Source organism: Amphiura filiformis, chromosome 20, assembly GCF_039555335.1.
Source record: "Amphiura filiformis chromosome 20, Afil_fr2py, whole genome shotgun sequence".
NCBI classification, from domain to species: Eukaryota; Metazoa; Echinodermata; class Ophiuroidea; order Amphilepidida; family Amphiuridae; genus Amphiura; species Amphiura filiformis.
The window spans coordinates 9,540,903-9,567,572 of NC_092647.1; the positions used below are offsets into that span (position 1 = coordinate 9,540,903).

At 37.2% G+C, this 26,670-nt stretch overlaps 2 protein-coding genes across 2 annotated transcripts in view; both read left to right on the forward strand.

The window, feature by feature from the left end:
* Window positions 1-268: 268 nt before the first annotated feature.
* Window positions 269-22,564, forward strand: LOC140143038 (C-type mannose receptor 2-like). Its single transcript, XM_072165080.1, has 13 exons — window positions 269-304; window positions 522-694; window positions 1,699-1,815; window positions 2,075-2,194; window positions 3,217-3,462; window positions 6,676-6,891; window positions 8,065-8,222; window positions 12,746-12,853; window positions 13,724-13,842; window positions 14,934-15,082; window positions 18,712-18,926; window positions 19,762-19,895; window positions 22,483-22,564. Exons 2-13 carry the CDS (start codon window positions 691-693, stop codon window positions 22,562-22,564), a joined length of 1,668 nt encoding a protein of 555 aa, XP_072021181.1. The 5' UTR covers window positions 269-304; window positions 522-690.
* Window positions 22,565-24,980: 2,416 nt separating this feature from the next.
* LOC140143078 (macrophage mannose receptor 1-like) overlaps window positions 24,981-26,670 on the forward strand; it is a 172,813-nt gene continuing 171,123 nt past the window's right edge. Inside the window, exons 1-4 of the mRNA XM_072165128.1 lie at window positions 24,981-25,057; window positions 25,365-25,409; window positions 26,241-26,413; window positions 26,594-26,602. Of these exons, the coding sequence (XP_072021229.1) occupies window positions 25,048-25,057; window positions 25,365-25,409; window positions 26,241-26,413; window positions 26,594-26,602 (237 nt within the window). The 5' untranslated portion in view covers window positions 24,981-25,047. The remainder of the gene's footprint in view (window positions 25,058-25,364; window positions 25,410-26,240; window positions 26,414-26,593; window positions 26,603-26,670) is intronic.

Consider the following 26,670-nt stretch of genomic DNA (forward strand, 5'->3'; position numbering starts at 1 on the left):
TTTACATGATAATACCCCAGTGACTCCAAGTGTACTACCCTCAAGTAAGTCACTCATTCATTGTGTTTACATGATAATACCCCAGTGACTCCAAGTGTACAGCCCTCAAGTAAGTCACTCATTCATTGTGTTTACATGATAATACCCCAGTGACTCCAAGTGTACTACCCTCAAGTAAGTCACTCATTCATTGTGTTTACATGATAATACCCCAGTGACTCCAAGTGTACAGCCCTCAAGTAAGTCACTCAATCATTGTGTTTACATGATAATACCCCAGTGACTCCAAGTGTACAGCCCTCAAGTAAGCATAACCACATCCAGTTACGAAGGAGCGTAGTCACATCCAGTTACGAAGGAGCATAACCGTTTCAGTGGTAAATTGCAGTTGTTAAGATGAGATGTAAGGAAAGAAAATTAGTGAAAAAGTTCACATTTCTTGAATTTTGTTCTGCTTCATTGGTTCTTTTTTTTCTGGTTTACTATCATAACACAAATCATTCTATACTTGTAATTACCAGGAGCTCATGATCTTCATTGCGGTGAGGGCTGGGAACTCAACACTGACAATGGCCTTTGCTATACATTCCGTTTGGGTCAGTACAAGTCTTGGCAGGATTCTAGATCTCAGTGTAGAATGGAAGGTGGTGATCTGGTCAGCATTGGGGTTATGATGAAGAGAATTATCTGATGGGTAAGCTTTGTTCCTTTTTATAAGAAGCCCAATTATGTTCTGCATATTTAATGTATGATTTCAGTCAAATTTTAATTTTGTTATTATTTGCCCAAAATTATTACATAATATTAGTAACAACTGTCAATGAGGTTTTCTGATCATTTTAAGCTAAAAAAATGAGGTAAAATGAAAGACATTAAAGGCCCATTCAGTGATTTGCTCATTCAGATAATCATCAAAATTAATTGATTTGCTAACATAGCCTGCAAGTGGCTCAGCCGAAAGCTGTGTATTACACACTGCGTCAGCTATTGGCTCGGGCGCATTTGACCCTGCGCCTGGACATGCTAAGAAGAAGACAGACAAAATATGACATTTAGCATGAAACTAGTATTTCTCTACTTAGGTTAAGAAATTGGCTCCATGTATTTGAATGGGGCTGCAACTTTGTCAATACTGCTCAGTGTTTCAAAAATTACCAATGAAAATTTTAATGATTTATCCTTCACGTTTTAGTAACTTGTACTCAATTTTTTTTATTTTTACACTTTCACTGTGGTCACTGAATGTGTCTTAAATTCAAAATTGCTTTGTTGTCCTACAACACATTAAATTTAAGCTTGGACATGTGTAATCATTACAAATATCCCCCAAAATGCATTTGAGATTATACATGACTTTAATGCTCAATTGTTTTTGTTAGAAGCCCCTTCATTTGTTGAAATGGCAACCCTGTAAATTAAAACAATACAGCAGGCAGACACATGTACCAAAGTTGAAGTTGCACTTAAAGCCATAATAGCTGATTTCTTGACCAAAAATTATGAAATAATATTAGTAATAACTGTCAGGAAGGTTTTCGGTCCATTTTGAGCAAAAATTAAATAGGATTATGTCTTCCGTAGGGGGTATATGGAATTCAACTGGAAAAACGCAATTTGCCTGGCTACCATGGTAACCCATTATTAAACCTGGCTACCATGGTAACCCATTATTAAAGTTTTTTTTTAATCAATATTTAGACCGATTGAAAAATACCAATGATCCTAGTGGGTGGATTGGAGCAAATGACTTGAGTGCTGACGGGGGATGGGAGTGGTCTGACAGCATGCCATTACGATACATCAACTGGGATTCTGGTAAGTGCTAACAAACACTCCTCTACTCTACATCAATATCTTTTGTCATAAATTTATTACAAATAAGAAAAAAATTGGAAAATGTATTGGATTTCTTGTAATAGAATCAGAAAGCTTGACATGATGCTCAAAACACCAAATAGTGTTAATATCTTGTCCAATGGGTTAGTTTTGCTCATCCTGGAACTGGTAAATGTTATATTAGAGGTTTTTCTATGTGTTAACTCATTAAATTCATCACTGTTCCCTCTTTTTGAAGGTGAACCCAGTAATATTGGTGGGGAGCATTGTGCTGAGATGTTGTATGTAAGTAATGGCAGAGGAAAATGGAATGATATAGACTGTGATGCTACGCTCACATACATATGCAAGAGAAGTCGTAAGTGTCAAGCAATTTGTACAAAATATAGAAACTAAACATGATACAAAACAAAATGCAATAATCTTTAGCTTGAATTATTATACAAAAGTTTACAGACCGATTGCATTATTAAATTATCCCAAACTCATTGTTTGAAATTAATACAAAGATTGGAAGTAAGCTTGGTCCATACAACTGAAAATCTGTAAAGGAAAGTTTTCCATATTGGAACAACCAAACAGTTTTGAGATTGACCCTGGTGCATTTGGAATGTGTAGAATGAGTGAAAGTAAAATTTGAAGAAAGATACTCAGTAGCAATGTTTGTGAGACATTTTACAGTTAAAATAAATAAATAAATAAATACATAAATACAAAAAAAAAAAAAAATGAATACAAAAATAAATAAATAAATAAATAAATAAATTATGATATTTTTCAACCAACTGTATAATCTCTCTAGGATTTTTAAATATGACAAATAAATCATTTGAAAATAATATATTTGCCATGTTATTTATCATATTAGAAAATCCTATTTTACCCTTTTGCTATTTTGTCATATTGCCCACCCCTAAAAGCTAGCACTCTAATCCTAATTCTAATCTTAACTTGGCTTTAATAGGGTGTAAGACCATACGTGCCACATATAAAGTTGCAGCAACAGTAAATTTAAGCTCATTAAATTTGAAATTGAAGGTGTTAGATCAGCCATAAAAGGAAGGAAATTCCTTGACGTTATTGAAATATTTGCACAGAATACAGAAATTATTTTAGAGAGATGTCCAGAACATTGAAATCCTTTATGATCAGGTGTATCATTCTACAAGATTGAAATTTTTAGCCCTGTATGACATTCTGTATTTGTTGTATTTTTCTTCACTTTAGTCTGTTATCTCTAAGGTTTTGCATTTTTACTATACACCACCATATATAGTTCACATACTGCATGCGTTTTTATCTTGTCTTTGTCTTATTTCAAATTGGTATACCTGCTTTGAATTAACTCACAATATTATTAATAATGCATTCCTTTTACAGCATTTTTATCTAAGAATTTCTATGTCTATACCATGGGTAAAGTGGATGGCTATGATAATGCCATCTTAAGTGATATGTGGCCTCAAGACTGCGCCAAAGAGTGTGTCTCCACAGCAGGATTCACATGTCGTTCTTTTGATTATGATCGTGTGAATCGTGTATGTTATCTGAGTGCTGTGACAAAGGATGATGTTGGTGGTTTGACTCCTACTTATGACACATACCCCTTTGATTATTATGAAAGAGGTAGGTGTAATCTGTTCATCTGGACTTACTATTTTTGATAGCGACAGTATCGCGTCTCATCCAAGACGCATCATCAGGCTGATTGACCAGGTTGTTGACTATTGACCTGTGACGTACTTGATGGTATGACGTCACAGGGGAGTCGCCGGGGTAGCTTCTGGATTGCTGCGTCGTAGGTCCTTGACAGGTTGTGGCGAAGTCCCCCTCCTCTGTTGAGCGAAGGTTCCTCCCGCCGGACATGTATTGCCTCCTTAACTCCTCTTTCAAACCACTTATGTTCTCTGTCGAGCACTAGCACATCCTTGTCCTCAAAAGAATGATTGGCAAATTTGAGGTGCGTATAAACTGCCGAATCGTTCAAACCTGTAGAACTGGGTCTACGGTGCTGATACATACGCTTGTGCAAGGATTGTTTAGTCTCCCCTATATAGGAGTCCTCACAGTCAGAGTCCTCACAGTCCCCTGTGACGTCATACCATCAAGTACGTCACAGGTCAATAGTCAACAACCTGGTCAGTCAGCCTGATGATGCGTCTTGGATGAGACGCGATACTGTCGCTATCAAAAATAGTAAGTCCAGATGAACAGATTTAATATTCATTTTATTATGCTGACTTAAACTTAATTTTAGAGTTTATTTTGACTGAGAAGAAACAGTGATTTTATGTTAATATATAGTTCACTGATATGTTATAGTAAGTGTGCACATAGCAGAAATATCCATGCATTTAATTCTAGGTTAATAAATGCGTACCACTTGTTGAGAGTGAAATTGTACAAAATAATGCATGTATACTGAGATGTTGATGCATCTAATGCATGGGCCTCGAATGGGGAACTGCATTATTTTATACAATTTCTCGAGCAAAAAGTGATATGCATTTATTAACCTATTTCATACACGAAAAAAACTTCCGTGATTTTTACTATTTTATAACAAAATTGTCACTGAATATGTTGGAAAATGCAAGCAAATATAAATGCATCCACCCGCAAGAAAAATGAACGTGTCCAAAAGCACTGCTCATACAACGCGGAATGCGCACCCGTGCGATTATACAATATTTATGCACGGACAGTAATATAGGAGTCTATGAATCATAAATTAATACACTGTTGCTGTTGGTTTCTGTGTAAGTCCCAATTTTATCTCGCAATACAAATTGGCTCTGGGAACTTTTGTTTGCATGATAAACCACAAATCAACATTTTTTCACAATTTCTTCGGAAATACATAGATTTGGAACATCAAACTTTTGTTGTGACAACATAACAAAAACATAGCTCTTTCCAATTTTTTTGTTACCTAGCTGGTACTGTTTTTCTATCCGATTCCTCTTTCTTTCTTTCTTTCTTTCTGGCAACAAACTTCAAATGCTTCTCCTCCTACATGTTACACCCTACAATTACGTAACTTGCACATATGTACCGCCTATATCCAGTGCCCATATGGTGCAAACAGAATTGGGATCAAAGGTCATTAAAGGGGCATTTTTGGTATATAACCAAATATCTTCAAAATGCTTCTTCTGCCACATATTACATAGCACAATGACGTCACTTACACATGTGCATCGGCTTTACCCAGTGCCCATACCTTGCACACAGAATTGGGGTCAAAGGTCATTAAGGGGGTAAAATCTTACAATTACATTATCTGGACATCTGTAAGGAGTATGGGGCTCAAACTCGATACAATGAATCTCATGACCAGGGGAACATTTGCGGGGTCAGGTCAAAGGTCATGCAGAGGTCAAATTTTAAAAATGCATTTCCTGGACATCTGTAAGGGGTACGGGGCTCAAACTTGGTGACAGGGGAACATGTTGGAACACTTTGCAGGGGTCAGGTCAAAGGTTATCTGGGGTCAAATCTTTATAACTTCATTTTCTGGATATCTGCAAGGGGTATGGGGCTCAAACTCAGTGACAACAAATTTCATGACCAGGGGAACATTTTGCAGGGGTCAGGTCAAAGGTCATGTAGAGGTCAAATTTTCTAAATGCATTTTCTGGACATCTGTTAGGGGTACGGGGCTCAAACTCCACAACAACAAACTTACTGACCTGGGGAACATTTTGGAACATTGTGCAAGGGTCATGTCAAATGTCAAATTTTCTGGATATCTGTAAGAGGTACCTCAAGACCAGGGGAGCATTATGGAACATCATGCATAGGTCAGGTCAAAGGTCATCTGGGGTCAAATCTTAGAATTGAATTTTTTGGACATCTGTTAGGAGTACGGGACTCAAACTCGGTGAAAACAAACCCCATGACCAGGGGAGCATTTTTGGAACATTTTGTAGGGGTCAGATACATGTACCTCCACAACACCAACATGCCCCAGCTAGGTTTGTGGTCTATGACCACCATTTGCCACTAGTTTTGTTTGTTTCTTAATGAGATTTTTATTATTTTATGTTATTTTTTTTTGTTTTTGAGATATTTTGACCATAGAAGGAACAAAATTTTTTTTAAATTCTCACATGCAAATCTGCATAAAATGATGCTTAATATTGGCCAAAAAATTCAATGAGCATTATTGCTCATCAATCAAAACTATGAAAACCATAGTGGTTCGACTAGGAGAGCATAATATTATGCTCCAGAGAAAAAAGTAGATGTTAGACTAGGAAAGCATATGCTCCAGAGAAAACCATCTCCTACTCTAACCTCTATGGTTTTCCGTAGAGAAAAGTGTAATTGCATTGGTACTACCATAATAGTGTAGTATACTTCTGGAATTTTGTGAAAATTACCAATATTAAACTATAGGATGCATCTCTAAGTCATGTGAGTTCAAATATAATCAGCCCAATGCATGCACATCACAAACATGTGCTCATTTTATATCAAAAGTTTCCTGAGTGTGTGGAGAAATGATCAGTATGTACAAATGAGTAGCTCGCACATGCCAATATGCAGTGTTGCCAAAACTCTTCTGACCAATACACGGTCACAAAATCCATTGTTATTGCAATTTGGAGCTTCAGAGACTTAAAGCCTTTAGAATATGGCTAAATGAAAGGAAAATATGTCAAAATACTGTCTCATTCTGACTCTTGCAAAGTAGCCCAATTTTAGGCAAGTAGCACCACATTGTTTTTTTAAAGTAGCAGCAAGTGATCGCCAAGTAGCCCAATTGTGCTTTGGCTCTAGGCTTATTGCCAACTTATTTGATGCTAATTGCTCATCATTATACATCATTCCCAGATATGAGTATTACAACAGCTCCACCACCCACACCAGTACCACCTACCTATGGCTGTAGTGGAGACTACCAAGGGTACAATGGATATTGCTACAAACATAATCTGATAGCAGAGGAGTACATGGAATCTCAAACCAGATGCAGAAATGATGGGGCAGAATTGGTATCTATACACAGTCTTAATGAGAACAACTTTTTACTGGCTTATGTGAATGATGGTAAGCTGTGAAAACAAAAGTAATCAAATAATGGTCCAAATAGGAACATGTATGCTATTATACGAGTGGATATTCATACCTGAGTGGAAGAAGGACCCAACTCCATCAACACTTTTTTTGAGATATTAACAAAAAACACAATATTTGGAAAATAAAGGGACAGACTGTTTTCATCTTTATGAGGATCTTTAAAACTGGTTTAGAACATCCATTATGCATGTGACTTGCTACCACGAAATCAGCATAAAGTCGCTGCAACTTCATACTCATTTTGTTGATTTGGTAGTTCAAGATATTTGGTCTGACTAAGTTGATGTTCTTTGTTTGCCGCCACCTGTACAAGCAAGTAGTATTATCCTTTGTGAATGGCCCATGGTGCCCCCATTCACAAAGGACTTACAGACCCTTAGTGGCTTTAACAGGTGAGTGAACACCAATGCAGTGGTCAGGGTGTTTTGAGTGACTAACACCTTACATCTTTATGCTGATTTCGTGGTAGCAGGTCACATATGTGTGAAATGATATATGTTGCAATGACAAAGGTACAGGTCTTCAAAAAAAATGATAAACTCATTTTTGTAAAATGGAGTTAGGCTCTTCTTCCACTCAGGTATTCAATGGATTTGATAATCTGCAGAATTTGGCAAATATCTCTTAAATCCTATAAATGTGGCAGATGATTTGCATCTTTTGTAACGGGTCAGTACAAAATGTAGGCTGGCTCAAATTGGCAGTCTTTTGTTTCTAAGGAGAACACTTCAGTACTGGTTTGATTGATGCATTGGATCCCCTAATGTAGGCAAACCCCAATGTACACAAGAAGCAATCAACCACCTTGCTGAACACTTTCCAAATTTGCTTATGAAAATGTTCTTGGTATATTAATAACAAACAACTTATTTATTAACAAAATATGACAAACTACATGTAGTTTCTTCTAGTGACACACGTCATTGGATTGGTCTAAATGATTTGAACAATGAAATGTTGTATGAGTGGTCAGACAGTACAGACGTCAAATTCACATACTGGTGGTTTGGTGAACCAAACAATTCAGGGGATGAAGACTGCTGTGAAGTGTTCAATAAAGGAGATGTAAGTACCTATGCAGACAGTCTAGTCTTTTTACTGTCAGGATAATGAATGTTTCTCTTCATTGTATACCAAATACAGTGTCTTATTTTGATGAACGCCATTGGATTGGAATGAATGATTTAAATCAAGAAATGTACTATGAATGGGATGATGGGACAGAGGTTACTTTCACTCTGTGGTATTACTATGAACCAAATAATTCTGGGGAAGAAGACTGTTGTGAAGTCTTAAACAGTGTAAGTTACAGATCATATCGAGGTAGGTCAACAGTCACCATTTGGATTCTGCTGAATTCCTCTCTGCAATCTTGCAACCAAACCTTTTGTTGATGCTACTGAATTCCTCTCTGCAACCTTGCAACCAACCCTTTTTGTTGATGTTACTGCATTCCTTTACCTTGCAACCAAACCTTTTGTTGATGCTACTGAATTCCTCTACCTTGCAACCTACCTTTTTGTTGATGCTACTGAATTCCTCTACCTTGCAACCTACCTTTTTGTTGATGCTACCTAATTCCTCTACCTTGCAACCAACCTTTTTGTTGATGCTTCTGAATTCCTCTACCTTGCAACCTACCTTTTTGTTGATGCTACCTAATTCCTCTACCTTGCAACCAACCTTTTTGTTGATGCTACTGAATTCCTCTACCTTGCAACCAACCTTTTTGTTGATGCTACTGAATTCCTCTACCTTGCAACCAACCTTTTGTTGATGCTACCTAATTCCTCTACCTTGCAACCAACCTTTTTTGTTGATGCTACTGAATTCCTCTACCTTGCAACCAACCTTTTTGTTGATGCCACTGAATTCCTCTACCTTGCAACCAACCTTTTTGTTGATGCTACTGAATTCATCTACCTTGCAACCTACCTTTTTGTTGATGCTACCTAATTCCTCTACCTTGCAACCAACCTTTTTGTTGATGCTACTGAATTCCTCTACCTTGCAACCAACCTTTTTGTTGATGCTACTGAATTCCTCTACCTTGCAACCAACCCTTTTGTTGATGCTACTGAATTCCTCTACCTTGCAACCTACCTTTTGTTGATGCTACCTAATTCCTCTACCTTGCAACCAACCTTTTTGTTGATGCTACTGAATTCCTCTACCTTGCAACCTACCTTTTTGTTGATGCTACTGAATTCCTCTACCTTGCAACCTACCTTTTTGTTGATGCTACCTAATTCCTCTACCTTGCAACCAACCTTTTTGTTGATGCTACCTAATTCCTCTACCTTGCAACCAACCATTTTGTTGATGCTACTGAATTCCTGAACCCTTTTGATGAAGCTACTGCACTCTTTTATCTTGCAACCAATCCATTTGTCAATGCAACCAAATTCCTCTACCTGGCAACCAACCCTTTTGCTGATGCTACTGAATTCCTCTACCTTGCAACCAACCAATTTGTCAATGCTACTGAATTCCTCTACCTTAAAACCAAATAATTTGTCAATGCTATTGAATTCCTCTACCTTAAAACCAACTTTTATGTTGATGCTACTGAATTCCTCTACCTTGCAACCAACCCTTTTGTTGATGTTACTGAAGTACTCTACCTTGCAACCAACCCTTTTGTTGATGTTACTGAAGTACTCTACCTGGCAAACAACCCTTTTGCTGATGCTACTGAAATCCTGCACCCTTTTAATGAGGGTACCGTACTCTTCTATTTTGCAACCAACACATTTGTCAATGCTACACCTAGGTTTCATTATCATTGAGGTATAGGACTTTTTATTTTTTCGGAGAAGAGCAGGTAGGGCAACTACTTGATCATATGTCTACATGTTCATACTACTTACTCTGAAAATTTTAGAAAATTCGCACAAGTCCGTTTTTAAAAATCACATTTTGTTCCTAAAATGGGGTTATAGCGCCCTCAACGGGCACTCTCTCCATAGGGCTACATGTAAAGACCAGTTATAGACAAATGGCCCTAAAATAAAACGGACTCGTACGAATTTCCTCAAATTTTGCATATGATGTAGTTTTAACATCTTGAATGTAATGCAAGTGATGTCGTTGCTGCTCTCCTAAATTCATTTTTAAAATGTCCGCCCCAGACCAAGGTGGCTACTGAATTCCACTACCTTTTGTAGGATTTTAGAAATTAAACTTGGTTATGTTTTTTGATTGCCAAATCCAAAAATACTCAGTAGTTATAGACTTTTACCATTTCAACTGAAGGCTTCTTCAGAATGACCATTGTAAATGATCCACTAATAAGAACTAAGCCTCTGAGAGACTCGGAAGCAGCAGCCAAACCCGCAGGAAAAGTGGATCCCAATGGTCATTCTGAAGAAGCCGTCAGCCTAATCTAAAACTAGTGAGTATTTTTGGATTTGGCAATCAAAAAATCTAACTAAGTTCAATTTGTTGATGCTACTGAATTCCTCCACATTGCAACCAACCAATTTGTCAATGGTACTGAATACCTTAACTAGCTTGCAACCAACCCTTTTGTTGATGCTACTGCATTCCTCTTTTGTTGATGCTACTGAATTTGGAACTACATTGCAACTAACCCTTTTGCTGATACTGCCGAATTCTGCTCTTGGATTCTGCTACCTTGCAACCAAATTCAGTAGCATTGATTTTAAGAATGTTTTACTTGTCAAAACCCAATATATTTACTGACCTGACAGTTTCGGCCATCTTGGTGGAAGACCATCATAGGAATGATGGTTGATTGGTCACCAACAGAGGGTGTACTAGTGCCCATCATTGGATCAGTCATGTATTTGATCCACTTCTGGACACTGGTACGTCACCATCTGTTGGTGACTAATCAACCAGAAAAGTTCACAAAAAGTTTGAATCTGGTTAAAACTTGGTCTCATATGAACAGGTCAAATCCAACTGCAACCAAACTTAGGATATAGCTGCTCTGTGTGAACCCTCATGTAATGGTGGTGTTCAAGGTCACATACAAGTGAAATATTATTTTTAAAAACAATTTTAATGTTCATGTGAAACTATTGTGTTCATTTTCAGCCTATTTTACAAGTTGACCTCATATGACATGTGTGCTCTTAAACACCACCACTACATGAAAGTTTCCATATGCAGCTATGGCCCAAGTTTGATATAAAATTAGACAAATTGACCATATATATTGGTAGAGCTATGAGGTTTAAAAATATTGAGTGAGACATAGTCGAGCCCAATGTTTTCAAAGTCATAGCGAGACCAATAAATATTGGGCATAAAACATCCAATTTGATCATTATTATGGTGTGGATCCAATATTTTTACACACTTGGATTCATCAAAACATAACAATGATATAAAATTGGATGGTTTGAACCCAATGCACAAATTTATTGGTCGAGCTATGAGTTTTAAAATATTTTAAAACTCATAGCGAGACCAATAAATTTTGCATTGGGTGAAAAAAACCATCCAATTTTATCATTATTATGTTTTCAGAATCTTTTTCAAAAAGACAAAATTCAAATTTTTTTTCAATTTTTTTTTTTTCGTGATTTTTTTGGGGGGGGTCAAAATCGACTGATCTTACATGTCTAGAGCAAAAAAAAAAAAAAAAAAAAGCACATTTTTTTTCCGGCCTGTTTCCAGACTTTTTGGCCCTACTTCCGAATTCCATAAGTTTCCGTAACGTTTCCGTCAATGGGGATCCATTTCGCCAAAATTTATGACGATTCGTAGCGATTCTTAAGTCTCAAAATCCATCGTAACTTTAGAACGCATTATGAAATACATTCCATTAAAATAATTACAAATCTGCACTTCCCAGAGACCAGTACCAACACTAGAGGGAAAAAAATTGGGAAAAAATCCCTGTGTCTCATGAAGTTACGTACTCGTTCCGAGTCGTTCGTCAATTGCGAAATGATATAATTGAATTATGAGGGTTAAAAATATGAAGTAATAAAGTGTTTATAATGATATTTGATAGGCAATAAACTGATAAAGTAAGCGTAACTTAAGCTACAAAAACAGAGTGCAAGCCTGCAGCCAGTGCAAGAGCCAAGGCAACCGTGCAGCTATGCATTTGGGTGGACTATATTTGCCGATTTCATAAGCTTATCTAAAACCCTACCTTGTCTGTGCTAACATCATTCATACCTTGCAGAGTCTCAAATAGTTCAAAAAGTGATATTTGGCACTTGGCAGGTATAAATCCTCTGGTTTGGTCAGAAAATTTGATCATTTTTGATGTCCGATTGTGTGAGATTGCCGAATTCTGCAGCTTTTTACGTAGTGGTTTAGCACCGGTTTTACTAGTTTATTGTACTTTCCAAGGATATTTCAATAAACCACATTAATTTCTTCATTTCTTAGCAGCTGAAACATGCATTTAGTACACCACAACGTTGATTTTCAAGCCTAGAATCATGAAATTAAACATCTCTTTCCGCGTCCGTAGAAAATCAAATTCTCCCGGTTTGACAGCAAAATAAACAAAATCGAGTTCATGAATGAATAGTCTCATACAGTGCATTTGTGTTCTCTCTTGATCACATACGAACGGTCGATTTACAATACGTTAAAATTGGTGGCAATATCGGCGATTTTAAAAATCACGGGGGATTGGGATCCAGGTGGCGCTAAAATTGGATCCGAAATGCATCCAATATGCTATTTTTTTGACGTTTTAAACTGTGTGGAGAGGTATAGGAAGCAAGATTCTGAAAACATAATAATGGTTGCAATTGGATTTGAACCGTTTAAATATCCAATTACTATATGTAAAATATTCATAAGATGCCAATTATTACTTCATTCTATCTAGGGCCGCTGGAATGATTTACCTTGTCATGGTGTTTATTTCAACTCTGTATGTAAGAAACCTATGACAGACCTTGGCAGTGTGCCTCCTCCAGATGATGGCTGTTCAACTGTGAGTACAACTTCTGCATATTGATTACATGCCCTGAGGGACAATTGAAAAGCAATGAGACTAAATTATTTTTGCTCTGCCTGGTGCTGTTTGGACATGCCTAGTCTAAAGAAAAAGGCATGTTAGTCTAGTGTATGTATGTAGTATAACTTGTACTAGAGTAGCATGCAGGTAGGATAAAAATGGCAATCTTTATCCGATACTTCCAAAATACTAAATTCAACTTGTAAGCATGATACGCACACAGGTTCCACACAGATTCCTCACGCGTAACGCGGATGTGCGCTGGCGTTCGCGTATACGCTTACTGTAAAAGTGTGGATTCATCACGGATTAACAACGGTTGGCTCCTCTACAAAAGTATAGGAAGAGCTGTTGAATGAGTTTTGCGCCATTACTAAGCCTCATGCATGAATTCTTCTTTGAACAATCTCTTCCGGTAGACCATAAAAAAATCCCCAAATAAAATAGACTCAAGGAAAAGGCAAGTGAAAGGTTCAGTAATATAACAGAGACCATTATCTCACACCTTTCTGCTGACTGCCAATGTGGTTTTAAATTTGGAGCAGTGATTAACCACAAGTCATTTAGGCACCATGTCAAATTTGGTTCTATAGCACTATCACTGCTCGGTTAGGTACCAATAACTCTTTTTATCATAGCCTGGTGATGTAATAAATTGTATCAAGCATAATAATTAACATTTTTTTAGTGTTATCATTTTTCATATGAATAAAAAAATGAAAGCAATATGCAGGGCATGATATAAAGAGCTATCGGTACCTATAGGACCAAATTGGATGTTGTCCCTTAAAGTGCACCAAAAGTTTTCCCCTTTATTTAAGCTTACCTTGATGATTTTTTTAACAGGGATGGGTCGCATATCTATCATCCTGTTATAAAATTGAAAGTGGATTCCAGGCATCATGGGAGGCAGCCAATACACAATGTCAAAATGTTGGTGGACATTTGGTTGTCCTCAATGATATGTAAGTGTAAATTTAAATAAATAAGAAAGAAAAGAAGAAGGAAAAAAAGAAAGAAAATCATTGGAGGAATAAGAATACAAGAAAAGAAAAGAAGCAAAATAGGAAGGAAGACTAAGTAATAATGATACTATACTGTAAAGGTTCGTCTAATGGCGCATATACAAATAAAGAGCTCCCTTCTCTGACAATAACAACAAGAACTAATAGTCCATGCCTTCATTTGTGGTGGGATGTTAATATGGGAGGGCACTGTTAGTTTGTGCCTTAACTTCAAGTTATGTCAAGCGACCTTGTAGTAGGGATGACCAATGAACCATCAACTTGATTTAACACTCCCATAGACATGCAGGGAGCTCAACTGTGCACTGCTTGCACAGACATTTGTATTCTTATTCCTCCATATTAAACCCAATAACATTGAAATTTTTGGTTGTGAAAAAAAAGTTCACCTGTACTCCCTACTTAGTGCAATTTTGATTTTTGTGCCATATCGGCCATCTTGGATGATTTTTGCCAAATGTTCTCTAAATGCATGATTTCAATGCCTCGGTTTGAAAAAATAATTTATGCCATTGACTAGTTAAGTGCCATTTCATAAGAAACCCTTTGATACTTTCACAATATGCTTGTTTCATGTTTGCATATATGTTAAAATAAAGAAATATATAAAGGTAAATATATGCTTATGCCAATTTTGCTCCCAATTGCTATTTGTGGACCTTGTCATTTCATTTCGTTCCAATGACCGGTCAGAATGGGAAACTTTGAAAATTCATAATTCGAAAAGTTTTTGACCGATTTTGACCATTTAACCACCAAAATACTTCTATTGATGAGTTCTATCCAGAAAGCGATCTTTTGTAGCAATAGGGGCAACATGAAATTTTGATGGTTATCCCTACTTGTAGCACCATTAGGCAAATCTTTACACTATGTTAAAACGGGAGGAAAGGATAAAATATGGCGATAATCTGGCATTATTTATGAACATTACATTTATTTTTTAAGAATGTGAGTCCACTTAATATAGAAAAATTTCCTTTATCAAATGTTGCATTCAATATATGTTTGATATTTTGTATGTTTAATAGATGGGAAGCAGCCTATATTTCCAGTCAACTTGGGACTGATATGACTGGAAATAATTATTGGATTGGCTTGAGTCAGGATGAGTTTGGGTCTTACACATGGGTTGATGGATCATATCTATGGTATGACAATTGGGGAGAAGGAGAACCAGGTAGGTACCGACTCTGCCCTGTGTTTGTGTGTCTCTTATGGAGGGCACTTAATGTACTTCCAGATTATGTGTGTAATATGTATGGTATGACAATTGGGGAGAAGGAGAGCCAGGTAGGTACCGACTCCGCCCTGTGTTTGTGTGTCTCTTATGGAGGGCACTTAATGTACTTCCAGATTATGTGTGTAATATCTATGGTATGACAATTGGGGAGAAGGAGAACCAGGTAGGTACCGACTCTGCCCTGTGTTTGTGTGTTAATATATATGGTATGACAATTGGGGAGAAGGAGAGCCAGGTAGGTACCGACTCTGCCCTGTGTTTGTGTGTTAATATATATGGTATGACAATTGGGGAGAAGGAGAACCAGGTAGGTACCGACTCCACCCTGTGTTTGTGTGTTAATATATATGGTATGACAATTGGGGAGAAGGAGAACCAGGTAGGTACCGACTCCACCCTGTGTTTGTGTGTCACTTATGGAGGGCACTAAATGTACTTCCAGATTATGTGTGTAATATCTATGGTATGACAATTGGGGAGAAGGAGAGCCAGGTGGGTACCGACTCTGCCCTGTGTTTGTGTGTCGCTTATGGAGGGCACTTAATGTACTTCCAGATTATGTGTGTAATATCTATGGTATGACAATTGGGGAGAAGGAGAACCAGGTAGGTACCGACTCCGCCCTGTGTTTGTGTGTTAATATATATGGTATGACAATTGGGGAGAAGGAGAGCCAGGTAGGTACCGACTCTGCCCTGTGTTTGTGTGTTAATATATATGGTATGACAATTGGGGAGAAGGAGAACCAGGTAGGTACCGACTCCACCCTGTGTTTGTGTGTTAATATATATGGTATGACAATTGGGGAGAAGGAGAACCAGGTAGGTACCGACTCCGCCCTGTGTTTGTGTGTAATATCTATGGTATGACAATTGGGGAGAAGGAGAGCCAGGTGGGTACCGACTCCGCCCTGTGTTTGTGTGTCACTTATGGAGGGCACTAAATGTACTTCCAGATTATGTGTGTAATATCTATGGTATGACAATTGGGGAGAAGGAGAACCAGGTAGGTACCGACTCCGCCCTTTGTTTGTGTGTTAATATATATGGTATGACAATTGGGGAGAAGGAGAACCAGGTAGGTACCGACTCTGCCCTGTGTTTGTGTGTCTCTTATGGAGGGCACTTAATGTACTTCCAGATTATGTGTGTAATAGCTATGGTATGACAATTGGGGAGAAGGAGAACCAGGTAGGTACCGACTCCGCCCTGTGTTTGTGTGTCACTTATGGAGGGCACTTAATGTACTTCCAGATTATGTGTGTAATAGCTATGGTATGACAATTGGGGAGAAGGAGAACCAGGTAGGTACCGACTCTGCCCTGTGTTTGTGTGTCTCTTATGGAGGGCACTTAATGTACTTCCAGATTATGTGTGTAATAGCTATGGTATGACAATTGGGGAGAAGGAGAACCAGGTAGGTACCGACTCCGCCCTGTGTTTGTGTGTCACTTATGGAGGGCACTTAATGTACTTCCAGATTATGTGTGTAATAGCTATGGTATGACAATTGGGGAGAAGGAGAACCAGGTGGGTACCGACTCCGCCCTATGTTTGTGTGTCTCTTATGGAGGGCACCTAATGTACTTCCAGATTATGTGTGTAATAGCTATGGTATGACAATTGGGGAGAAGGAGAACCAGGTAGGTACCGACTCCGCCCTGTGTTTGTGTGTCTCTTATGGAGGGCACTTAATGTACTTCCAGATTATGTGTGTAATATCTATGGTATGACAATTGGGGAGAAGGAGAGCCAGGTGGGTACCGACTCCGCCCTGTGTTTGTGTGTCTCTTATGGAGGGCACTTAATGTACTTCCAGATTATGTGTGTAATAGCTATGGTATGACAATTGGGGAGAAGGAGAACCAGGTGGGTACCGACTCCGCCCTGTGTTTGTGTGTCGCTTATGGAGGGCACTTAATGTACTTCCAGATTATGTGTGTAATAGCTATGGTATGACAATTGGGGAGAAGGAGAACCAGGTAGGTACCGACTCCGCCCTGTGTTTGTGTGTCACTTATGGATGGCACTTAATGTACTTCCAGATTATGTGTGTAATATCTATGGTATGACAATTGGGGAGAAGGAGAACCAGGTAGGTACCGACTCCGCCCTGTGTTTGTGTGTCACTTATGGAGGGCACTTAATGTACTTCCAGATTATGTGTGTAATATCTATGGTATGACAATTGGGGAGAAGGAGAACCAGGTAGGTACCGACTCCGCCCTGTGTTTGTGTGTCACTTATGGAGGGCACTTAATGTACTTCCAGATTATGTGTGTAATAGCTATGGTATGACAATTGTGGAGAAGGAGAACCAGGTAGGTACCGACTCCGCGCTGTGTTTGTGTGTTAATATATATGGTATGACAATTGGGGAGAAGGAGAGCCAGGTGGGTACCGACTCTGCCCTGTGTTTGTGTGTCACTTATGGAGGGCACTTAATGTACTTCCAGATTATGTTTGTAATATCTATGGTATGACAATTGGGGAGAAGGAGAGTCAGTTAAGTACCATTACTACCATGCTGTTATAGTAACTAAACTAGGTTTAGGCTAGGCTGTAACCTCTGACATTTTGCTGGACATTTCATTCACTGGCAGAGAAGGTTTGTGGACATGAATGCAATAAAGCAAATAAACCAACATTATTTAATGTAGCATATACCAAGGGCACCCATGTTATCAAAATACTTTTATACCTCATCAAAAATAGTGGAGGTGACATTGTAGCTTAAACTGTAGTGGAAATGACAAGCAAAAATACCATGCAAAAAATCAAGTAAGAAAACAATACGGTAATATGTAAAAATATATACGAAAGTAAAAGGACTTAGTATATTGAAAAAAAAACCTCACCAATAAGCAATGAAGCAAGCAAGCTTCACACCCCCCCCCACACACACACATAGGCCTATAGAGAGAGATGGATAACTTCAATTGCCTGGCACGTAAGATAACAGAGATGTGATGATGGAGGTAGAACTTTTTGAATGACCTTCATATATACGTGAAACAGAGTGTTGCGAACTAAACACATACCAAAAAGTAATTCAATATTGGGACCATTGCAACAAAAGAGGTGTCATAATGCACAGAAATAAATTCTAACTTTGACTGCATATCTCAAATTTGGCATATGATGATTGATCAATCATTTTGGAACAAGGGGGGTATTTAAGTGGGGGTAATTAATTTGTGATATGTGTTTAGTTCACAACACTGTTTCACAAATACAACTTGAATCAACTTGTACCCAAAGCATGCATCTGATTTTGGATAAAAGCTTTGAACCATTGTATCAGAAGTAAACCATTAACATTTATCAATATTTTTGCCATAAGTTATGATTTCTTATTATCATGTCATTTCAACTGTTGCGTTAGATCCATTTTAACTTACAGTGCATCATGGCCTAGGATTTTAAGACTTTCTGTAAATTGTTAAAATTATGTCTGATCAATTGCATGAATCCTAATTGTTAAAGAAGATTCCTTTGAAGATAAATAAAATGCAGAATATTTTGCTTGGATTGTACTCTTATTTATTACGCTCTTAATTATTACAGATGGCAATGCAGGTAAATGTATAATGACCAATACAGATGACATGTCAGCTGGTTATTGGTACTCTGCACCATGTAGTAACTTTATGCCATATATATGCGAGAGATTGCGATATGGTTTCACCACTACTGCAGCGCCCCCACCTGTCCCAACAACACCACCAAATAATGTTGGATGTGCTGCTGGATGGATAGGATTTGGAAATAATTGCTTCCAGGTACTCATCTCATTGTTATAAATCACACTGTATGTGTTTTACATGAAACATGATGGTACTTCTCCTCCACCCTTCTATTTGTGTCTTCATCTGTTTTCTTAAATCTTGTTAATTTTTGGTTACCACTTCATCTTCCCTATTTCCCTTCTTAACCCTTCTTCCTCTTTTGCCATTCCTTCTGTCACTTCCTTTATTATCTCCTCATCATTTTCTTGAATTTACTAAGATGTACAACTCTCCATTAAAGCCATATTATAACATTTGCTGAGGAGAACGCCCTCCAAAAACAATTTTATATTCTGTTTTTTACACGATTGTAATGTACTTTAGTTAATAAAGATACTCTGCAAAAATCAAGACTTTAGGTGCTGTAGTTCTGTCAAATTCTGAGATGTTGAATAAAACGCCGGAACCGTTGTTTTATTATTACGATGGAAATATTAGTCGAACACGTATGTACAGTACATACACGGCGTGCGGGATACACATACACACACCCCAGAGGATCGTTCCGTATTACAACCGCGGGAGTAACACGCATTGGCGCTAGTAGTAAATTCCAATTTTCTATGCTTTACCTCACTTGTTCGGCTCAAAATTAAAAGGGACATATCTGACAGTAAAAGCTAACATTTTATGGAAAATAAATACTACTCTATTTTTACAGAAATGTTATAATATGGCTTTAACACCCAGAAAATGTTGTAACCATTTTGTGCAAAACACAAGGTTCATTTAAATTATATTTTTTATTTGTTGATAAACAATTTCATTGTCAAAAAACAAAATGTGTGGTCCATAGTAACTATCAAATTTTGTTAAATTACTCTTTAAGGTCAATGAAATGGATGCTGATGTACGCCTGACATGGTTTGATGCTAGAAGTATCTGTGTAGTGGAAGGAGGAGATCTGGCTAGTTTCCATGGACCAGGTGAGGAGAGTTACATCATTGACTACTATCAACCAAAGTAAGTGATAAGTAAATAATCATAACAAGATGCTAATAACAGTAGTGGGGGTAGGGGGTTTAAAGTGCCCTTCTGACATAACAATGAAAGAGAAAATCAGGAGGGCAAAGGAAACTTGTAGAAATGGGGCAAGGAGCCCCTTTTCTCCCAAAATTGAGCCCGATCATGGGCCAAAATAGTGTAAAATGCAATTTTTTTGCTCGGTATGCATACGCACAATGTAAACATAAAGCCCTTTCCATCCTGATAATAGGCAAAAATAGTGTAAAATACCAAATTTTTGCACGCTACGTGCACACATTGTCCCAATATATAAAGCCTTTTTTATTTTTGAAGCTCGAACTCGAAGACATACAGTCTCTAGATGTATTTATATGATGCAACTGTATTTTTTTTCATCTGTGCCCCAAAAATTTTACTTTGCCCCACCTGTCCAAAAAAGCTGGCTATACCCCTGGCTATTAATAAGCCAATGGGTTGTGAACAATGCTAGAAGTGTCAGTGAACAACATCTCCATAGACTTTACTTTTTACATTAAAAAAAATTCCAAAGAAAAAATAAGAAGCCACAAAGAAAATATGCACCAACCTAAATAAAATAATATTTTGTTTGCCCTCAAAATGCTGTTTTTGACCCTTATTTCCAAAAATTGACCAAAAATTAAAATTTTACTTTCATTGCCAGTTAGAACTAATAAGTAAAGGATTAGGATTTAGAAAAACATGATTATAATATGTCCAATATAAAGGGGCACTTCATAATCCACATCCTCATCCCCCAACATACTCCGAAAAGTTGAGATTTTTACACCATTAGACACTTAGGATTACATAATGTTTGTGTACATGATATTTCCTGCAGATTTGTTCATTTGACAAATGTATTGTCCAGCATGGTGGAACACTGTAATATAGTCATATGCATAACTGGCTAATTTAAAGTCCTAATCAACTGAACATTTATTGAGCCTTACCCTAAACATAGGATGCTAACAGTGGCGGCGCCAGGAAATTTTTTTTTTTCGGGGGGCATTAGGGGGCAAAAGTGAATTTCAGGGGGGCAAAATCAACAAAGTTTGCGCAAAATTACCGTAAAAAGTGGAAATTTTCGTAATTTTGGTTTTTTTCTGGGGGGGCAACAGGGGGCAAGAGTTCTGACTGGGGGGGCATTTGCCCCCCCATGCCCCCCCGTGGCGCCGCCACTGGATGCTAAAATATCCACGTAACTGTGTCATGTGCTTTATAAGTATGGTCTATTATTATTATTATTATTGTTATTGTTATTATCCTCAGTAGGAAGACACAGTGGCATATGTGCAGGACAAATGCAAAATATGTTTCCAAGAAAAATATGCTTGAAGGATATACTACTAATAACAGAGTCAGTACTCCTTCACTATTATCTTTCAGTGGAGCTACACCATTTGAAATTAGGTTTAGGGATTAAACTATTACTGTAACTGTAATAGTTAAAGGGAATCAATATTATAGGTTACATCAAGCTCTAAACTAATGCATCAATATGTAAAACTGAAAATGTTGGGCCATGAAGCTTAAGTTGTACATTGATGACTATGTGAAATAGACCATATCGAACACTGTCAGTGTTTACCATATGCCACATCATATGTCAGTATGTGAAACAGGAGATCCGGGTTTCAATTTATTTATGAAGCATGCTGATCTTGTGCCTCAATATCATCAAATTTGATTTTTGATGATATTTTTGCTGCATCACATAGTGGCGGAGTTTTGTCATACATCATTTTGTGAAATGGAGGATATTGGATTCTTCTGGAATTGCTAACATAGATAGGTCAATTAATTAAAATTATTAATTAATTAAGTGTGTTTGAGCTTTCTTACTTGCTGTACTTGAAGAACTTGATATTTGAAACCATTGACCTAAATTTCAGAACAATTACCAAAATCATTGTACACCACTATTTGTTTCGACCGTTGTATTATTATTATTTTTATTAAGAGACATGTTGGCCAACTTTTCTCTCCTTTTTTCTGACATTTGTGCCTTTGTCATACTATACATTTTCTAAATCCTTATGATGGGAGGAATGCATTGATGTAAAATTAAACAGATTTACCAACTTGATGACCTTTTTATACCATTAAAAACCACTTAAAACCTTCCTTGAAGATTTGATCGTTTGACACAGACATCATTCAATATGTAACACAGTAGTCTATGGGGCACTACAATAAAGGCAATTATGTTGAATTCAAAGTCCGAATATTAAAGCAGAAAGTTTGGAAATGCTTTTTTATGTTGTTGATCTCGATTGAACCATACCTAAAAAAAGAGGTTGCTAGAATTATGAAATACCTTTTTCATTGCTATTACCCATTTTAGTATGATGTGAAGCATCTCTAGTTGTAATGCTACATGCTTTATACTGTGCCTTTATCCTTGCCTCACACCTTCTCTCCTCCAAGTGATACATGGCAACCTATCTAGCTCACCCACTATCAGATAATCTTCATATATACATTAGATTGTGAAAATAACAACACTTATTCTGCAAACAGTTATTGAAGAGAAAGTATTCAAATGTTCTTGTTTAATTTCCAGAGATCCTTTCAGCTACGATGGATATTGGATTGGGCTGAATGATCAGGCAGTAGAAGGAGGTATGCATAATTACATAGTATAGGAAACATCTCTCAAAATGTTCAGGGTGTGATTTGTCTAAATTTCCGGATTTTTTACATCCTTGTTGGCCGGAAAAAAAGTACAGAAAATGAGAAAATTAAAGGAAAATTAAAGAAAGTAAGAAATGCTGGTCGTGGAACTTCTTGTCATCTTGAAACGACTGAGAAATGAGAATATAAGAATTGACACATTCCACAACTCCATTTTTGTTGCTTTTTCTGGCATGTGGTACACTTTACCAAGTCAGCCTAACATCTTGCTCTAACAATATGCGTAGACATTTTTATTCATACTAGTTTTTCTTAGATAGCGTGGTAACTTATAGGAGACCCACTTAAAAGTGGTTTGTCTCGCTAATTGAGGATCCTTAGGGACCAGCTTGGCTATATGTATTTTTTTGTAATTGTAATTGTAGTATGCTTATCTTTATTATGGATTATTAATAAATCAAATCCCAGGTTATGTATACAAGTTTGTTAATAACAATTGGGCTCCAGGAGTAATATTTTATATTGTTAATATTAACCCCATTTGCAAAATGGCATTTGCATAATTTATGCAAAGCTGTATGTTGAGTGGGTGGAGAGAGATGAGCATTGACTGCTTTCTTCAAACGAGTGTGGACTGCTTACTTTATTCCAGTTTGGTTCTCACAGGCAGTGAACACATTTAATTAATTTAATTTTCATGCTTTTCTGCTTTGAGATTGGCTCCACAGGCAATAGATAGGCATCAAGATATGGTCAGGATGCTACCATACAGGCTGAGTCAAAAAGAAGTAATCTCATGTTTGAGGGGCTCTAACTCAAGATCTGCAAGGAATCTGCTAAAAACAAAAATACCACTGGAAAGAGCAAATTCTACACGTCTAAATAAATAAAAGAACTGTTGCAATTGCTCACAGCAAATTAAAGTTATACTCATTTGGATACAACCACCCATTTTAGTAGTTGCACACGGCTGATCCATTTCAATTTCGACGAATCAGCAAAGTGCTAACAGGATTTATTGTTGAAAAGACAACTTTTGCTTTTAATTAATATTCAACAAAGTCCATGACGGTACTTTTAGTTTGTAGGGATAACAATTCAAGTTTTTACGAACGATCCGGCAGAAGCGTGATTGGGGAATATTGGGTAAAGGATTGAGCTGATCTTTGGTCTTGCTGTAATGCATGTCTAACTCTAGCAATGTTCACTTGTGATCTAGCAGATCGTGGTCTGCCTGAAGCTATCGGCTATCTGTTCTTCAGTGTCCCATGCACATTGAGCTTGTTCACATTCTTATATAATGCTCCCTTGAATGAAACCCGGTTAGCTGTAGGAAATTGGAGACGAAAAAGACGCTAAAGACGCTAAACTTCAGTGGGACTCTTAGCTTAATGACACTTCGTCGACAGAAACGTGTACTCCTTTGCGGTAAATTGTGGTGTCATATTGTCATTTGGCCCGTTTTATTATAATGTAGCGCAATGAGGTAAAATTCATATTGAAAAGAGCCCTTTAAGACGTAGGAATTATTGATCGAAACCACACCTGCCACAGAACTTTATTTGCATTTGAAAATCACGCCTTACCAACCAATATAATAGGTAAGCCCCTACTTCAGTACTTGGGAAGTGAAACCGTGTGCAGCTACAAAAACGGGTGGTTGTATTCAAATGAGTATAACTTAAGATTGCTGTAAACAATCGCAAAAATTCTTTTTTTAATTTAGGCGTGTATAATTTGCTCTTTCCAGTGGTATTTTCATATTTAGCAGATTCCTTACAGATCTCGAGTTACAGCCCCTCAAACATGAGTTTACTTCTTTTTGACTCAGCCTGTACATGTAAGCACTATATCCATTGATGTAATCATATCATAAATTTTTCTTCATAGCTATTTTTTGTCTCTTGCCTATTCACTCGGTCGGACATCCGGGAACATTGTCCCCTTTGTCCCCTTTGCACTAGCGCGCGCATAGCAACCAGCTCGAGAAAGGGGAACTGCACATGCGCTGCACATGCGTACACTGGTTTTACAAGGTTATTTCCCCTTTGTGACGTCAGCCCGACCAAGAGAATATGCTAGTAAGTCCGTCCGCTGTATGACGTCTGCAGTCGTCCAAGAAGAGCTGTGTTTCCCAAGTGTCTGGTTTATTCATATTATTAACATTATGTTTCTATTGCAGGAGGGGGTAAAACAGGGGGGTAAAGATGGGGTAAAGGGGGTTTGCGCAATCGAAAATGTTTTATTTATGTTTGAGCTGGGCGAATAAATGGGCGAATAAATGGGTATAGAGATGATGTAAATGTCACTTGCTTTATACATTCTTTTCTCAGGTTATGAATGGGTGATCGTACACAAGTTGATTATACCAATTGGGCTCCAGGAGAACCAAATGATTCTGGAGGCTCAGAAGAATGTACAGGAGTCTAATATCAACACTGGAGGAGGATGGAATGATAATAATTGCTATGTTGTAAGAAACTGGGTCTGCAAAATGCCTAAAGGTTTGTTGCAGGGTGTTTAGTATTAAGTTAAGTAAATGGAGCAGGTCATTCAATCTTATATGTATAACCAGGTTGCAATGATTTGAAAAATAGCAGATTGCCTAATAAAATGCCATATTTTGTGGGAATTGGGCAGAAAAATTGTGAATGCAAATACAGATGCAGATAATTCAAAATTGTACAAAATAATATCATCTTTTTATGAAATTTTAAAAGCATTAAATAAATTCAAGACACTTCTCAAGCTACAATGCTTGCATTATGGTCAGATTAGCTGATTAAAAGCTGTGCTTAATTTCATTTGCAGGACAAGCTCCAAGAACACCACCACCATCCCCAACACCAGGAACAAGTAAGTAAACCAACTCATATCTGTCTCTTAGAAATCATCAACACACAATTTGCTGTCTATTCTATTCTATTCTAATCTATTCCAGATCTGTTCTATCTATTCTATTCTGTTTCAGTTATATTCTATTCCAATTCTATCCAGTTCTATTCTGCTCTGTTCTATTCTATTCCAGTTCCATTCTGCTCTGATGTCATCTCATTGTAAATACTAAGGGAAACATCAAAGAATATCGCAAACCAGGTTTAAAAAAAAAAAAAATCTAGTCAGTGAGTGCGTATTTCCGCTTTATATCTAGTCATGAGAGCACATTGCGTAAGCTCAATACGCATATACTGCAAGATACACGTACAAAGGAAATTTACATATATTGGGCGCATAAAATGCACACAAGGCATAATACGCGAAAAAGTCATCAAATTTTTGTAATGTTTTTCCGGTTTGGCAACAGTTTAAATGCTTTTAAGCATTTTTAAGCATTTAAAAAAAAACTTGTAAGTTTTTTTAAATGCTTAAAAATAATTAAAATTATTTCAATATTTAGAATGACTTAGTGGTATGATAAATTTGTTTTTCGGCTTCACCCATCAGTATGACACTTTGCACACGATAATTTCACGTACCATACTGACGCTGAACCTGATAACTAATATGATCTTGTAGTGTAGTATTCCTACTGCTATTAGGACACTGAACCTACAGACTTACTGAATTCTAATTTTTTTGTATTAATAGTCTGTCTATCTGACCCTGAGTGAACCTACCGTAATTCCTACTGCTATTAGGACACTGAACCTACAGACTTACTGAATTCTAATTTTGTATTTGTCATAGTCTGTCCATCTGACCCTGAGTGGACCTACCGTCATCCATACTGCTATTGGAACAGTGAACCTACAGACTTTGGACGTAAAGGTTGGACAGAAGCAGAGGACTATTGCCACGAGAAAGGAGGACATTTGCTCTCTGTACATGATGATGATGAACAGAGATTTATTAATGATATGGTACGAAAGCTGATTTTCTTGTTTTGTGTTTTAAACCATGCATGCAGACAAACCAAAACAAAACAAAAAAGATGTAAAATCTAACCATTCTTAAATGTTGTTTATAAAATATTTCTATATTTGAATAATTACTTTCTTTATAAGTATACTAATTCTGAGCATTTCTATTTAATATTGCAGCTTCGTTACTTTTTGGTCACTGAATATTGGATTGGTTTGAGAGAAAGTGGATCTGAGTGGTAATTACATGTATGTAC

Excerpts from the sequence above, each read along its gene's own strand:
- LOC140143038 (XM_072165080.1), top strand. Across the intron at positions 1,816-2,074 it reads ATACATCAACTGGGATTCTG|GTGAACCCAGTAATATTGGT; the intron begins GTAAGTGCTAAC and ends CTCTTTTTGAAG. Across the intron at positions 6,892-8,064 it reads ACTGGCTTATGTGAATGATG|TGTCTTATTTTGATGAACGC; the intron begins GTAAGCTGTGAA and ends TACCAAATACAG.